The following is a 15079-nucleotide window of genomic DNA, read 5'->3' on the forward strand; positions in this document are numbered from 1 at the left end:
TCGCATGTAATCAACAGGTAATACATGTGAGTATTTTGTAATTTTTCTACAGCTACATAGAAACAAATAAACCCATGGGCAGAATGTCGAGCCCGCCAGCTGCCAAGTGTGACCTTGACCTTGGACCTAGGGACCTGGTTCTTGCGCATGATACTCCGTCTCATAATGGTGAACATTCATGCCAAGTTACATCAAAATCCCACCATGCATGTAGAAGAAATGCTCCGGACAAACTTTAATTTGACCTTTGACCTCCAGCTGTGACATTGACCTTTGAGATAGGAACATAGGGTTTATGCATGACGCGCCTTCTTATTGAGATAAACATTTATGCCAAATATAAACAAGATTGGTCCATGCATGTCAAAGTTATGGTCTGAACGAATGCACGCACGTACGGACGAACGCATGCACAATACACCGAAAGTGGCGTATATCTTGAGCTCACCGCAAGCGGGCTGGACAAAAATGGCAGTCAATTAATTTTGTGAAATATATATACGTATTTACCTAGGGAATAAACACAAAACACATGCGACAGGACCCCGGTACTGGCGCTTAATCAAATACTTAAATATGACGAAACAGTCTATTTGCTTTAGTTTATTCATTTCCGTCGGGGTCTTATGTTTGCAACTTTAAGAATTCCCCCTCGAGACCATTTAGCAGGTTTTGAACAAGGACATACGGACAACACGCCATTGTGTACTGGTCCCGTTTTCTTAATACATATTTCTTTTGTTACTATTACTTTTTGCTTGCGTTAGGGCCTTAAGTTATAAAACGGTGTTTAGAGACGATTTGTAGTCTTGTCCTTGCCCAATTTCCACATTTTGCTCAGAAACACTCGAGGTTTTATACAGGTTTTCGAAATAAGCTCTGATGAAACATTCGTATGTCTTGTCAAGATCTAGCAAGATATTTACTATACTATGTTTTATTTCTATACTATGTTTTATTTTCTATCCGTCACAGATTGCCACGCAGAATTGTACAGAAGGTCTGCATATAACAGAGGTTACCACATCTGACAAACCTACAAGTTTAGAGTATCACGTGGTAGAGTGGCCATAAATACAACCATAGCTACACAAAAATGAGATGTTTGTTTTAAAATATGTACAAAAAATACATACAAAAAAATTATGTTTCAAAATGATAATAGTGTTTGTATCATTCAAGAGAGTATAGTAGTATACAGCAGAATATTTATTATAAACATACATTGATATAAAGTGTCTACAAGTTGTTCTAGTTCAAATGCGTCCTGTGTGTGTATATACAGATCTTCAATATAATCTGGTTTTCTCGAAATATTAAAAATGATATACCCACTAACACATCATAAACAAAAGAAAATATTTGCAGCTATATCAACGATATTATTATGCAGGCAAGCGTGTGCATATTGTACAAATGAATTTTGTCTTTGGTAATCATATCGCTTTTTATCCTACATCCGAGGGTAGAACTGCATACTGAAAAAACACGTTTTCTGTGTCCGTGTTTGTCTGTAGCTTAAAATTGTCTGAATAGTTCTGTAATCACGCGCCATTTTGTGTAGCTTCCTGTCTCGCTTCCAGAATGAGGCTTGCTATTTCCGGTACACCGACCATGTGCTTTGCCTTTGCCTGTGCAAAATATCGTAGGACCATCTTGTCGCATAAGTTTTGCATCTCTATCCATCACCTGGAATAAAAAAATTCAAATCAAAGATTCAGGTTGACGGGCATGTTTGAATCGTCAATGATATTCAGTTCTAGATTTTGTGAAATTAACATCGATTCACATAGACTTTACCTTAGAAATTAATTAAAGCAAGATGTCTAAAGTATTACCCACTGAATTTATCTGCAATTGTCTGCATGGATATATTCTTAGACATACAAACAGATTGCTACGTATAGACAATATATTAGTCAATTTGATTCCGCTAAAATGAGCTTTTACAACACATCATCTTTTAACAAAAATCAAAAATTTCAGAGATAGTATAAATAACGTTTGTAGTTTATAAGCGGAGTTTGTAAATACTCTTTTTGCAATGTTGTCTTACTAATTAACCCCCTTTTGCTAGAAATTCATAACCGTAGCACTAAAAGAGACGACGAACTGTGTTACAGTATGGTAAAAATTAACAATCTGTACAGACATTTAAACAAATATTATTTTGAATGATTTATGTTTTGTTTCACATTTTGATGACAAAGATACCGAAGTAATCACTCCACTCTTGAGCATGTAGCTTTGTAGGTTAACGACCTATAAGATATTAAGACCTTAAAGATGTTTACTGCTAATGTACAATTGTAATTCAAAAGCAAGGTTGTCCTTTTATTTTCAAAGGGGCCGAAATAAATAGTTTAGATCTATAACAAAAAATAATCTGAAAAAATAAGAACTTTTTTGTGCTTTCCGTGATTTGCGTCTCAATTTTTGTATGTAAGGATGTCACGGAATGTGAGGATGTCACGGCTCTGCGCAACCTAAATGCCATTCAGCCTTTTTTTACTACTCTAGTCTGAAGTTGACATTCAGGTCAAATGGACAGGACAAAAAGTTCATTTAAAATAGTTTCTTATGGTTTAAACAATAATAAATCTCGAAACATTAAGATAAGATGAACAGATTGTTTCCAGTTACATACAACGTGTCAAAATATAACTGTTTACTCAAGGATTCGACATAACCTTCGTGACCTGAAATATATATACTGGTCATGGTTTTCCAATGAAAATTGCAGGTCGCTCATATCATAAAAAAGTTGATACATACATGCAAAAAGTCGATCAACAATCGCTACAGTTCGACATACAGGATTTCTAGAACAATGGTAAATATCTGCACACATCCCACCCATCCTAATCTCATTTCAATTTTGACTGACACAGAAAATAATGGCCGAACTTTTCAACAGTTTTGTAAAATGTATTAAAACTAGCTTTAAGACGTTGGACCCAAGTAATACATGCCCACCTTTAAGTCCGCTCCTACAGCCTCAGCAAGGTCGGTTTTGTTTATCACCAACGTATCACTCTGTGTTATACCAGGTCCGCCTTTACGTGGTACTTTATCACCACCTTGAAAATAAACAATTTCGGAATTTTCTAATATAAGGCAGCCTCATAAAATGAATAAAATAAACAGCGACAAAACCGGTAAAATTCATTTATAACATTGTCTTATTTAAAAAGATTGGAAGATCTTATGAGAAACAGATACAAAAGAAAGAAGAGTTTCTAAAAAGCACTATTTCTCAGCCAGTAAAAATTCCTGTTCGCGTCCACGTAATTTTTTTCATCAGAAAAAAAAAACATTAAAAAGACGACCAATTATATTATATGAGAGAAATAATATACTGCGTACACGACAATGCGATACTTCTCAATATTGGCATACTTTATATATTTCCATAAAATGAAAGTTATGCTCTTTTGAATTGTCATCTCCCTAAACATCAAATAAAATGGAATAAAAAATATATTTAAATCAATCCGCAATGTTGTAATTAACCTTTAGCCTGCTGGTGGCAAGTGATTCTACCTTTGCGACCAGTGCAGACCATGATCAGCCAGCACGTCCTTGCAGGCTGATCATGGTCTGCACTGTTCGCTATTCAGTCAGTAAATTTTCAGTGAACAACCCTTCGAACGATAAACTGTAATGCCCAAACTGAATGATGGACTAGTCCATTTTAGAAATTTAGCAATCACGCGAAAGTGTTCCAGCTTACCAGCAACATCGATGACATATATTATGTAATCAGTCAGCTCACGACTGAAATTAGCTGCAAGATTATCTCCTCCGGACTCTATTATCACCAGATCTGGATGGAACTCTTGTGTCAACTCTTTCACCTCTTCCAGATTTAGGGAAAAATCCTAAAAAGGAAACAAATTCATTGTGTAGTAAAAACAACATGAAGAGGAATCAAGCAATGCAAACTGATATATGAGCCGTGCCATGAGAAAACCAACATAGTGGCTTTACGGCCAGCATGGATCCAGACCAGCCTGCGCATCCGCACAGTCTGGTCATAATCCATGGTGTTCGCTAACAGTTTCTCTATTTGCAAATAGGCTTTGAAAGCGAACAGCATGGATCCTGACCAGACTGTGCGGATGCGGAGGCTGGTCTGGATCCATGCTGGTCGCAAAGCCACTATGTTGCTTTTCTCATGGCACGGCTCATATACTAAAAATGCCAAATTCTTCATGCTAAATGCCAAACATTTTACACTAAATGCTTAATACAAAGCGCTGATTGCCAGTTATTTTATGTTAAATGTCAAATACTAAATATTTAATACTAACTGTCAAACGATAAATGCTAAAGACCAGATGCTATCTATTAAATCCATTTTTTTTAGGAATAGTGAATAAAAATAAATAAACGTATTTTTAACTCTTAATTTAAATACGCACTATTAAATACACACTGATTCAATGAACCGCACAACATTTATCATTTGACAGCTGACATTTGCCATTCGGCATTTGAAATCTAATCTGGCGCATGGGCTTAGATCGCCCATCCATATGTTCTTGGATGAAGTACAAACTTGGAGAAAAAAAGAATGAAAATGAATAAGTCTGATGTCATGTAATAAAACAATTATTGAATGGCTTATCGGCCAATAGTCAGAACCATTGACTACTGACCACAAGCCATTCAGTAAGTATCCTATTCCTTCATTAAGTGTTGATTACGTCACGAATGTCTTTGCGAGAAAAAATTGTTTTCTTCTCTAATAAATAAAAGATATTGCAAACACATTCTTTTGTTTAACTTCTAATAAAAGTGTTTCGTAAACTGTTCAACTTATTATATATCTACGGATTTTCTGTCTCAAATACAGTTCCATGCGCCAAAAAGTTGACCGTTTCAAACGAGTTTTTAGTTTTATTTATCTAAAATTATAGTCAGTCGTGGGGACCCAGGCCTCGCAAAACCCACTATATTACTATCTGTAAAATGATATATACTGCGTCCGCAACGCATCAGAAAGGCGATACTGCGCCAGCCACGTAGTATAAATGTGATGTAAAATAAAAGGCGTGTCACTATAAATATTTATGTGAACCTTCTACATATATAACTGGAGTTAAATTGAAGTGTTTATACTACAACAAATGCTACTTTTCGAAAATGTGCATCTTTATGAAACATGTCGCATAATGTATACCGCTTTTAACATTTCTTATTTGACAAGTCGGGGCAATTATCACATGACAACTTAAGATATTGTGTAACTATGTAACAGTGTATTAGATCAATCGCTTATTATAGTGATCTCCCCAATTCTCAACCATAAATTTTAGAATATCATAATAAAATCCATAGAGATTTGAAATCTTCCCGAAAATGTAAGGTCAAATTGGAGTTGGTATATTTAATTACCTGTTTCCAGTCAGATCTAAAGACAGGTCTGTCGCGTGTTGTGTATTTCCCTGGGTTATCAAGAACTTCATGTGTGTGCCCGTGTTCGTGGGTATGTCCATTCTCTCCGTGGTTATGCGTGTGTCCAGGACCGTTTGTTTTGATCGTACCTGCTGTAATAAAAACCCGATAATATCATTGATGACTTGATAAGTGATTAAATTATTGACTAAAAAAGTGGTATAACTTTGGTTTGTATCAAAGAGCTATAAAAATAATTTGAGCCGTGCCATGAGAAAACCAACATAGTGGGTGTGCGACCAGCATGGATCCAGACCAGCATGCGCATCCGCGCAGTCTGGTCAGGATCCATACTGTTCGCTAACAGTTTCTCCAATTCCAATAGGCTTTAAAAGCGAACAGCATGGAGCCTGACCAGACTGCGCGGATGCACAGGCTGGTCTGGATCCATGCTGGTCGCACACCCACTATGTTGGTTTTCTCATGGCACGGCTCATTTATACTTCTTTGTTTGTATTAACACTTCGGCGCAGTTCAGATATTTTTTTCTTGTAGATTTGTATATATCTTAAAATTATACATTGCTAATCAGCATCTACTATTTAATCCACCAAATCTACAAGAGGTTTTAATCGCAAATTTTGGCTTTATTTCTTTAGATCCAGATACAGCGTACACACGTACATCATGCTAAAGCTCTCCAGGAGGAGATGTATAAAGATGGCATCCTGGAAAAACCAGTACGGTCTGTCATATGAGAAAACGTGGTCTTTACCCCAGTGGGAATCGAACCCACGAGCCCCAGTTTGAGCGGCCGGCACTTTAATAATAGCAGAATGCTAACTGGTATATCTTGAAAGTTTTATAATAATCCACTGACAAATAAAGCAAAAAAGAATGAAATTGTGAAACTTTTCTGTTTCTAAATATCTGAAATTATCAATGGAAAATACCCTACCAAATGACCCGTAAATTAAAACAAATATTTCTTTAAAGTTCCTATTTCATTGTAACAACTGTTAGAGTTTTTTTAATTGGGAGAAAACCAAGAAAAACATGGCTTAAAGGCAAAGAAAATCTCCTATATAAGTGACCGCCTACCCCTAAAAGCCAGACACTTTAATCCACAATAAACAGGATCCTGTCTGGTCCAGTCTGATAAGGGTCCATAAAACCCCTGTAGACTTGACATGTAGTCCATAGTCTGGTGGTTTTAGCCCCTGAAAAAAGTTTATGAGGGTCGGAATGTTAATGCTTGGAGACAAAGACTTTATTAAAGTTTAAACATCCCCGGTTCTTTTGGGTGCTGTCTCCAAAAATATATGACCATTATATGCAAATTATAGAGGTCAAAAGGTCATGTTTTAAAACTGGTATTTTCACATAATTTTCGGCACTGATGCAATGATTCATGAATGATTTTACATTATACAGGATTTGATTTACAATTATAGGTTTAAATAAACCATATACTTGTATCCAATGAATAAATCATGACTCCCACTAGAAAACGCATTGTATGCACACATATAAAGGTTGAAGGTCATAGGTTATATATACAGAACAAAATAGCTAACCACATTTGCTAATTTTCCAATATCTTTGCAATTTCTGTAAGTACAATTTTGAAATTTAGCATACTTTTAAAATAAAGTGTTGTTAATAACATAATAAAATTTCGAATATCTCAACTAATAAAAAATGTTTTAGATTTTTGGTGAAGTTCGTCCATTGAAAATCAATAAATTTGATTAAGCCACTTTGTGGCTCTGTGCTGAAAAAAGTATTCAAGACAATTTAAAACGCAACATGTTGTGTAAATGACCATTGCATAGTTATTTTATCACGAAAGGTCCAGGTAAAAAGTTTGAACCATTTTTAAAAACGCGGCGGAGATTGTGTTCCTGGCTGGTTACATGTCAAACTACCCCACCCACTTTAAATGTGAATTTCTATAAAAGTAAGTCAAAACTGATAACAGTAACACTTGTGAATGAAACTTAATACATGTAGGTATATTGTCATAAAATATAGAGAAAATCAAAAAAAACATTTTGCGCAGACACCTAACTGGGACCCCCCTTTGGCAAATTAAAAACAAAGGTCGTATGCATATTTATTTATTTTATTTTTTTGCTAGACTACAGTAATTTTAAAAATTCAAGTTTATACCTCACACAAGTTTTGATAATGAGGGACTATGTGAAATTCATAATTTGTGAATATATATTTTTTCTACAATGTACAGTTTAAGTTTCATGTAAAGTGTTTTGAATTTGCCCCTCGAATGATTTTTTGTTTTATATTTAGGGGTTTCTAGGCCTCTGCTTTTCAGAAAATGTATACCAAACTGTTCAGAATAAGTAGAAGATTCTTTCAAGAGAAGTTTTTCTGTTTGGAATAATCCATATTTTTTATACCACCTGTACTTTGCTTGCCTACATTCTGTTTTGTAAAAAATATCAAACTTATGTTTTCAAAAATATTTTGACATTATGTCTATACTTATTATGTGCCTAACATATATTTTCAGGCACTCCCAGTGTTAACATTTCAAAATGTTCCTTGCAAAATGAAATTGAAAGTAGAGCTGTCAAAATGACAAAATACTGCCATGTTTTGAATACATATATATATATATACTTGGAGTATCTAGATAAATATGTTACACACACAAATAAACAAAGATTAAGAAAAGATAGTTTTGAAAAAGATGTTCGATATTTTCTACAAAATTGAACGTTAAAAGTCAAGGTACGTGTAATTCTACGACAAAATTATATTCCATTAGAAGCTCATCTTTGTATAATATATTTCCTACTTCCTAATGTTGCTCACCGACTGCCATCGATTCATGAAATCATTTTCATTTCCGTATGCATGGTACAAGCTTTCGTTATACTAATTAATGACGTTCAGCCATTACTTCTGGTTTATCAAAAGTGCAGAAGTACCTTAGTTTCTAACTTATTTATATCAAAAACCTCTTTAGAATATTCCTTTGTAAATCAAAGCCTTGAAATGTGTGATGGTTGCGGGTTTTTGGTAGATTTATTTTCTGTTTAAATGCCAGTCTATGAATATATATGAATGAGAAACAAATACTAATTTAATGTGCCTCATATCTAAGATGAACTCTGCCTGACCCAGCTTGTGAAGTAACCATGGGCTTGAACACCTTATCATTGATAGATCTTATATAATCTAAAAGGTCAGTGTGAGTGGATACAGGTTGAATAAGAACTGCTTGTTCATTGATAATTCATCCGCAATGTTCATGAATGGGACTATTTTGTGTAGCACATGAACATCCTTCGGATGTGATCCGGAATAAAATAAAGATGCTATGGTTATCAAAAATACACTTTAACTTTGGTAGCGGGATGAACCCGCAACCAAAAATCTAGATCAAATGCGAAGGTAAAATACGTCACTAATTGAAACCATTGAACATATTGTTCACTCTCTAGAGGCAACATGTTCTACTTGATCTACAGGAAACCTGAAAATAATGGTTGTCCTTATAAAATCTAGACTAAGTTTTTTCTTTACACTGGGGACAAAAGACATGACAGGTATGTCAAATAATAGATAAACATTATCAATTATCCGAACGCTTTAGTTCATCTGATCTATTTGAAACCTGAGCATACCTAAGAATATTTGTCTTCATGAAATCAAGGTCAAATTCGAAAAAGCGTTAGAAATAGGTCACTAGGGCAAAAGAGCAGCCTTTCTAACACTCTAGCATAATGCCCGTTTGAACTGTGAAACTCAATTCAGCGATTTAGGGTCATCATTCCCCTCTTGTTTATGTTCGCCTGATGCGAATTCCCGCCAATTTCCTTTGCCAAACCATCAAAAACGTGCTTTTTTTAAATAAAGTAACAGGAAAACTTTGTCAGGAAATGGGAAACTTCAAGTGATTTCATACATTGTGGTTGAATAAGACTTTTCTAAAATTTATTGATCCTTAATTATCTTCGCTACCTAATAGACTGATTTATAGTACCGTGCAAATTGATTGACAGATATTTTTTATTTTAGTTCATCAAAATACAAATTTCAACGTCACTGTTTCGGACAGCCGCGATGATGTTATCAACGTTGGTGGGAAACTCGGCGGTACAGACTTCGGTCCGGGGATTGACACAGATCCTTTCCATCTTACAATTACCTGTTCGAATACACTCTATGGGAAGTTCTTAAAAATCAAACACAAGTTGGAGGCCCACATGGGATTGTGTGAAGTGTTTGTCTATACACCATAGTGACAATAAACAGTGTTGTTGCTTTTGTAGTTGTGTATATGTTGACTCAAGTGGAACTATGTTTTCATATACTATTAGTAAATACTTTTTATATGTTGTCCGATGTAAAGCTACGTACCAAAACAGATGCGGGATACAGTAGTATGCTAAACCATATTTGCCAAGCTGTGTTTGATATTAAGTAGATTTAAAGTTTGATTTACATATTCCGTAACAGAGGTTCCGTTCGTTTCTTTTCAAATAGTTAATGACATCACGGACAAAAACCGGTGCTTTTAAGAACACTCATGATTGATTTAATGGCAAGGACTTATTTTAAGTCAGTACTTGAACACGAAGGATTGATTTAGCGGCAAGGACTTATTTTAAGTTAGTACTTGAACACCTAGGATTGATTTAGTGGCAAGGACTTATTTTAAGTCAGTACTTGAACACGAAGGATTGATTTAGTGGAAAGGACTTATTTTAAGTTAGTACGTGAACACCTAGGATTGATTTAGCGGCAAGGACTTATTTTAAGTCAGTACTTGAACACCTAGGATTGATTTAGTGGCAAGGACTTATTTTAAGTTAGTACGTGAACACGAAGGATTGATCTAGTGGAAAGGACCTATTTTAAGTTAGTACGTGAACACCTAGGATTGATTTGGCGGCAAGGACTTATTTTAAGTCAGTTCTTGAACACAAAGGATTGATTTAGTGGCAATGACTTATCTTAAGACAGCACTTGAAGACTAATGGTTGATTTAGCGGAAAAGGACCTATTTTAAGTCAGTACTTGAACACTAAGCAAAGACCTATTTTTAGTCAGAACCTGAACTTTAAGGATTGATTTAGTGGCAAGGACCTAATTTTAGTCTGAACTTGTTATTATTTTTGGGCTCGCAGTTTTGAAAAAAAAGAATTGTACTACCGCTTCTGGAGATCTTTTCGAATGATGTATAACTTAAATAATGTTTAGGTTTTGCAAAATTATGAAAAACTCTGTTACGAAATTGACGAAACAAACGTCCAATTTGATGTAAGTTGCTAACCTTTACCACAATGTAGACAAAACCCATCCATTGAAATGTAAAACTTTTGACTATATATTGCTTTTCTAGCTTTGTACTTTTTACCTATTAAATTCCTTCTTCATAAAAGAAAAGAAAGTACTAGTATATGTAAATGCAGTAAATTTTGTTGAAACCGTAAGATGTTTATATAATTGTTGCCATGGTTACATTCATATTAAATTTTTCAGATTGCACAAAATGATTAACAGTTCAATTCTGCGTTAGACTACACTATAACGTACTTGTTAAATATTCTTCTTATGTGCATGTAGTTTATAGATGTGTTGACATTAAAACATACAAATGAACTGGTTTCCGTTTTGACAAATACTTTAGATGTATTAGTGGAACAAAACACTCTATTGGCTTAAATAATTGAAAGAATTATTTGTGGAAACAGATGGGAAACTCCAATTTGCTACTTATCGTTGAACAGTTTTGACATCCTACGTCAGTGCCAAACCGATAAGCGTCCAAGTTCGAAGTCTGGTGAATACAACATAACATATTCCCAAAATATGACATTTATACGCTATCGGAGTTGTTAAAGAGATTAAAGGACTATCTTTGCCATGTATATAACACCATATTTTAGCATTCCCAGCTTGTCGTTTGGTACATTCAGCATAGTTGGGATTAGAAGCATCCATTTTTAATAGATTTCTGGATAATTGTGTTATTAAAGACATAAAATTGAGTTTTTATTATTTACTAAAGGGGAACACCTAATGTGTCTCCGTCTGATGTTCTTATTCTTGAAATTATCATATTCTTAAACGGACTAACCCACACATTTAAAGCAAAACATAATTTATCTAAAAAATCCACAAAAAGTGAATACTCTGAAAATGACAAGTGAAAACCAGCATACAATGTAGTGCATTTGCGACCAGCATGGATCCAGACTAGCCTACCAGCCTGCGCATCCGCACAGTCTGGTCAGAACCCATGCTGTTCGCTAACGGTTTTTCTAATTGCAATAGGCTTTAAAAATGAACAACATGGATCCTGACCGTACTGCGTGGATATGCAGGCTGGTCTTAAGGCATGCTGGTCGCAAATGCACTATGTTGGTTTACTCATTGTGCGGCACATAATTCTGTATTTCGAGGTTCAACGGGCAAACGGTTTTGTTATATTGATTTGAATTCTGGATAACAACCATTATGGGAGGGATAACTCCAGTTCTACGTTGACCTTGCCAGAGTACGGGGAACTTCATCATATAAGAACTATTGTAGCTGAGACAGGATCTTCTAAAGACGATAGACACTGCGAAAACGAGTAAACAGACGACAAAGAGGCTTCCCATAACCGTAACGTTAAATTCCCGGGGATAATTGTCTTTCTGTTGAAGCTGTCAGAACTGTGAAAAAGCAATCCAATGCGAATTCAACTCTGACATTCTTCAAAGACTAGAAGTGGAAGTAGAGCTGTCAAATTGTTAACAAGGAAGTTTCTAGAATAAAATACAGAATTGAATTAAATCATGTTGCAGATAGTTCTCCCCGGGGCTGGCTGACTGTAAATGAGTACAATTAACCTAAACTTGGCAGTGGAAACAATAATGACAGGAAGATTTAACAGGCCGAGTATAGAGCGGTCAGAAGGCTTAAAACTAGCACTTGTAGTCCTAGAGTGTCCCCATTTTATAATCCTTACAAGCGTTCCTCTTATTTCATGCGTAGAAACAACGCAAGTGCTATGTACAAGGTCTCCAGATTACCGAGCCCACCCACTTGCATCACACACAGTTGGCTTTTTTTTTCCCGATGCTCCGGGCAGGCTACTAAGAAAAATATGTGTTTCAGTCAGGTTACAGGGGACACTCCCGAAAAGACTGCATATTCAACGGAGGCAGACAAAATACGCCTTTCTACAACACCTTCGAATAGTTTAAACCAGAGTTTACAGCCACAAGAGCAAATAAGAATACATGATAAGTACTTAAGTTATTTTACTGATACAGAACTTTTTCAGGAAAAAGAAAGTCAGTTTGAACTTGATTGTACAAAAACTTGTAAAAATGTCAAAAGTCGTTTGAAAAGTCATGTAACCTTCTGGGAACGCAAATATTTTTGAAACTACAAAATATGTACATAAACTGCCTTTATTAGAAACGCCAGAATGTTCATTTTCTAAAAAAAACTAAGTTTGCGCTAGAAAACATGGAATTTGTCGAACTGTCAGACTGACAGAGAATTTGAATTTATGGTTATATGAAACTTGATTTCTATGAGTAAATGGAGTGTAAATAAAACAGATCAAAAGGGCATTTGAGTGTTACTTAGTTTTTTTCATTGTTATGGTCCAAATCCAGTTTTGAACAAGAAATATCTTTAAAAATGATGGTCGGCGAATTGTAATAAGGAAAGAAGTTTATGAATTTTTCATCTAACATTCATCTTTCATCTAACATTTTTCAAATTGCAAAACTAAACACCGCACTTTAACAATTTAAATGGTTCTCTTTTAGTTTTTCGCAAAGGTTTCTATGGTTGCAATTTTGTTTCGTTTATGCTTAGACGAATAATTACAGCAGTAGTTTGATGAAGATTCATGAAGCGGTTCATGAGAAGAGGTCATTAAACGTGTTTATATTTTAGCTAAATTGGTCCCTATCCCCATTTGTAACAAAATAGCAGGAGACCTTACGATATTGTTACACATCGAGTTTGATAAAAATCCATTACATTTTAGTGCTTAATGCAAAGAAAGGCATATCTACTTTTAGCTACAGTGGTACCTAATAGGGCCCAAGTTCCTATATAAATAAATTTGGAACAGGACCTTATAATGATGCTCCAGACCAAGTATGACAAAGATCCACCAAGCTGTTCATGAGACGCTGTATAAAGGCATTTCTAGTTTCAGCTCTAGCAGCCCCTAAAAGGGGTCAAATGTCCCAGCTGAACAAAGTTGGCTGCGGGCCTAATAAAGATGCTACAAATCAAGTTTGATTAGAATACATGAGAAAAAATCAATTAAAGGATTTTTTTATTTATTATTTTTATTTATTTCTAAAATAGGCCTACTGATCCCGCTTTAACAAATGCATATTCGCTATTCATGAATCTTTGGACAATGACGTCACACCTATAAAAAGTGAAGGTCAAGCAAAACATACAAATATAATTATTTCAATATTTCTATTTCATAAGCAAAGTTCGATCATTGTCATAACACATTGATAAACTGTATGCAGCGTACCTTCATTTCAGTGTAATGAGATTCAGTCATTATATAGCATATATATAATGAAACAGATTTTAACTGAGTTCAATATTTGCATACCATACTAAAGAAAGATATTCATATATAATAAATCAGTTAAATAATTCATAACAAATATATCAAAGTAAACAAGTACTCATTTTAATATGCAATCTGAATAAGTCACAAAAGCAAGAAACCTTTGCATATACAGACGACAATTGTAACAAGGATAATCTTTTAAAAAGCACTTCTCTACATAAAAGACTCTTATCACACCCTTATTCATGTGATACGCACACCGTATTCAGCTCTTTCTTTAATTTGATATATGTTGATATTTGAACAGGTTTTTATCATATTTATTAAACTTACTTATCATTTTGAGATATATCAATATTCTTGCTAAATATACTGAGCCAAAGTTAGCTTTAAAACTGTGAACAGCGTCGTTTAGGATAAAGGCTTTGTCTACATTTCACTCAGCGTAACACAATCAACAGAGTGAAAGAAATTGACACTCTCGTCCAATCAGGCAGACTGTTGCATAAATCTTCCATTTTGATAAATTATCTATAATGCGTTATCAAGTAGTTTGATTTGCAAACTGAAGTCACGTGGCATAGGTAACGAAAACCAATTTAGACGGCGTCGCCGAAAAAATTTTTTTTTTTCCTGCTCAGCTTCAACGTAAAGGGGAAAAACTATTGTTTTACTGTTTTACAGTTTTGTCTGAGTAGCGCCTCCTCCAATTTTAGTAAGTGTTTGCGTCAAATGGTTAAATATTGGAGAAGCAACGGCATAACAATTGTTATGTTTCTGGATGATGGTTTAAGTACAAATAAAACGTTCGATCTTACCTGGTCAGATTCAGTTTTGTTAAGAAAAGACTTTTAGAGGCAGGTTTTGTCAAAATCGATTTGGTTACCGGTGCAGGTTTTAGAATGGATAGGAATCTTTTGGAACAGTAACAAATTTTCTATCAGTATACCTAGCAGACGTGTAAATGATTGTATTTTAGACTTTAGTTAGATACAATTCGTAATCCATTACAGCACAAAGCACAGGGAAAATAATTTCCCTTTCGTTTTATTTTCCCTTTCCCTGTGTTTGGGAATCTAATTCGTCTGATAGCTAGGT

General features: G+C 34.8%; 1 protein-coding gene across 1 annotated transcript; it reads right to left on the reverse strand.

The window, feature by feature from the left end:
* Positions 1-670: 670 nt before the first annotated feature.
* Positions 671-11376, reverse strand: LOC123526757 (uncharacterized). The gene is given in 6 exon segments (XM_053522574.1): positions 671-1631; positions 1633-1689; positions 2977-3080; positions 3734-3881; positions 5401-5552; positions 11346-11376. Coding segments are annotated over 6 exon segments (579 nt in total). The 3' UTR covers positions 671-1544.
* Positions 11377-15079: the final 3703 nt, after the last annotated feature.

Source organism: Mercenaria mercenaria, chromosome 14 (assembly GCF_021730395.1).
Source record: "Mercenaria mercenaria strain notata chromosome 14, MADL_Memer_1, whole genome shotgun sequence".
Classification (NCBI taxonomy): Eukaryota; Metazoa; Mollusca; class Bivalvia; order Venerida; family Veneridae; genus Mercenaria; species Mercenaria mercenaria.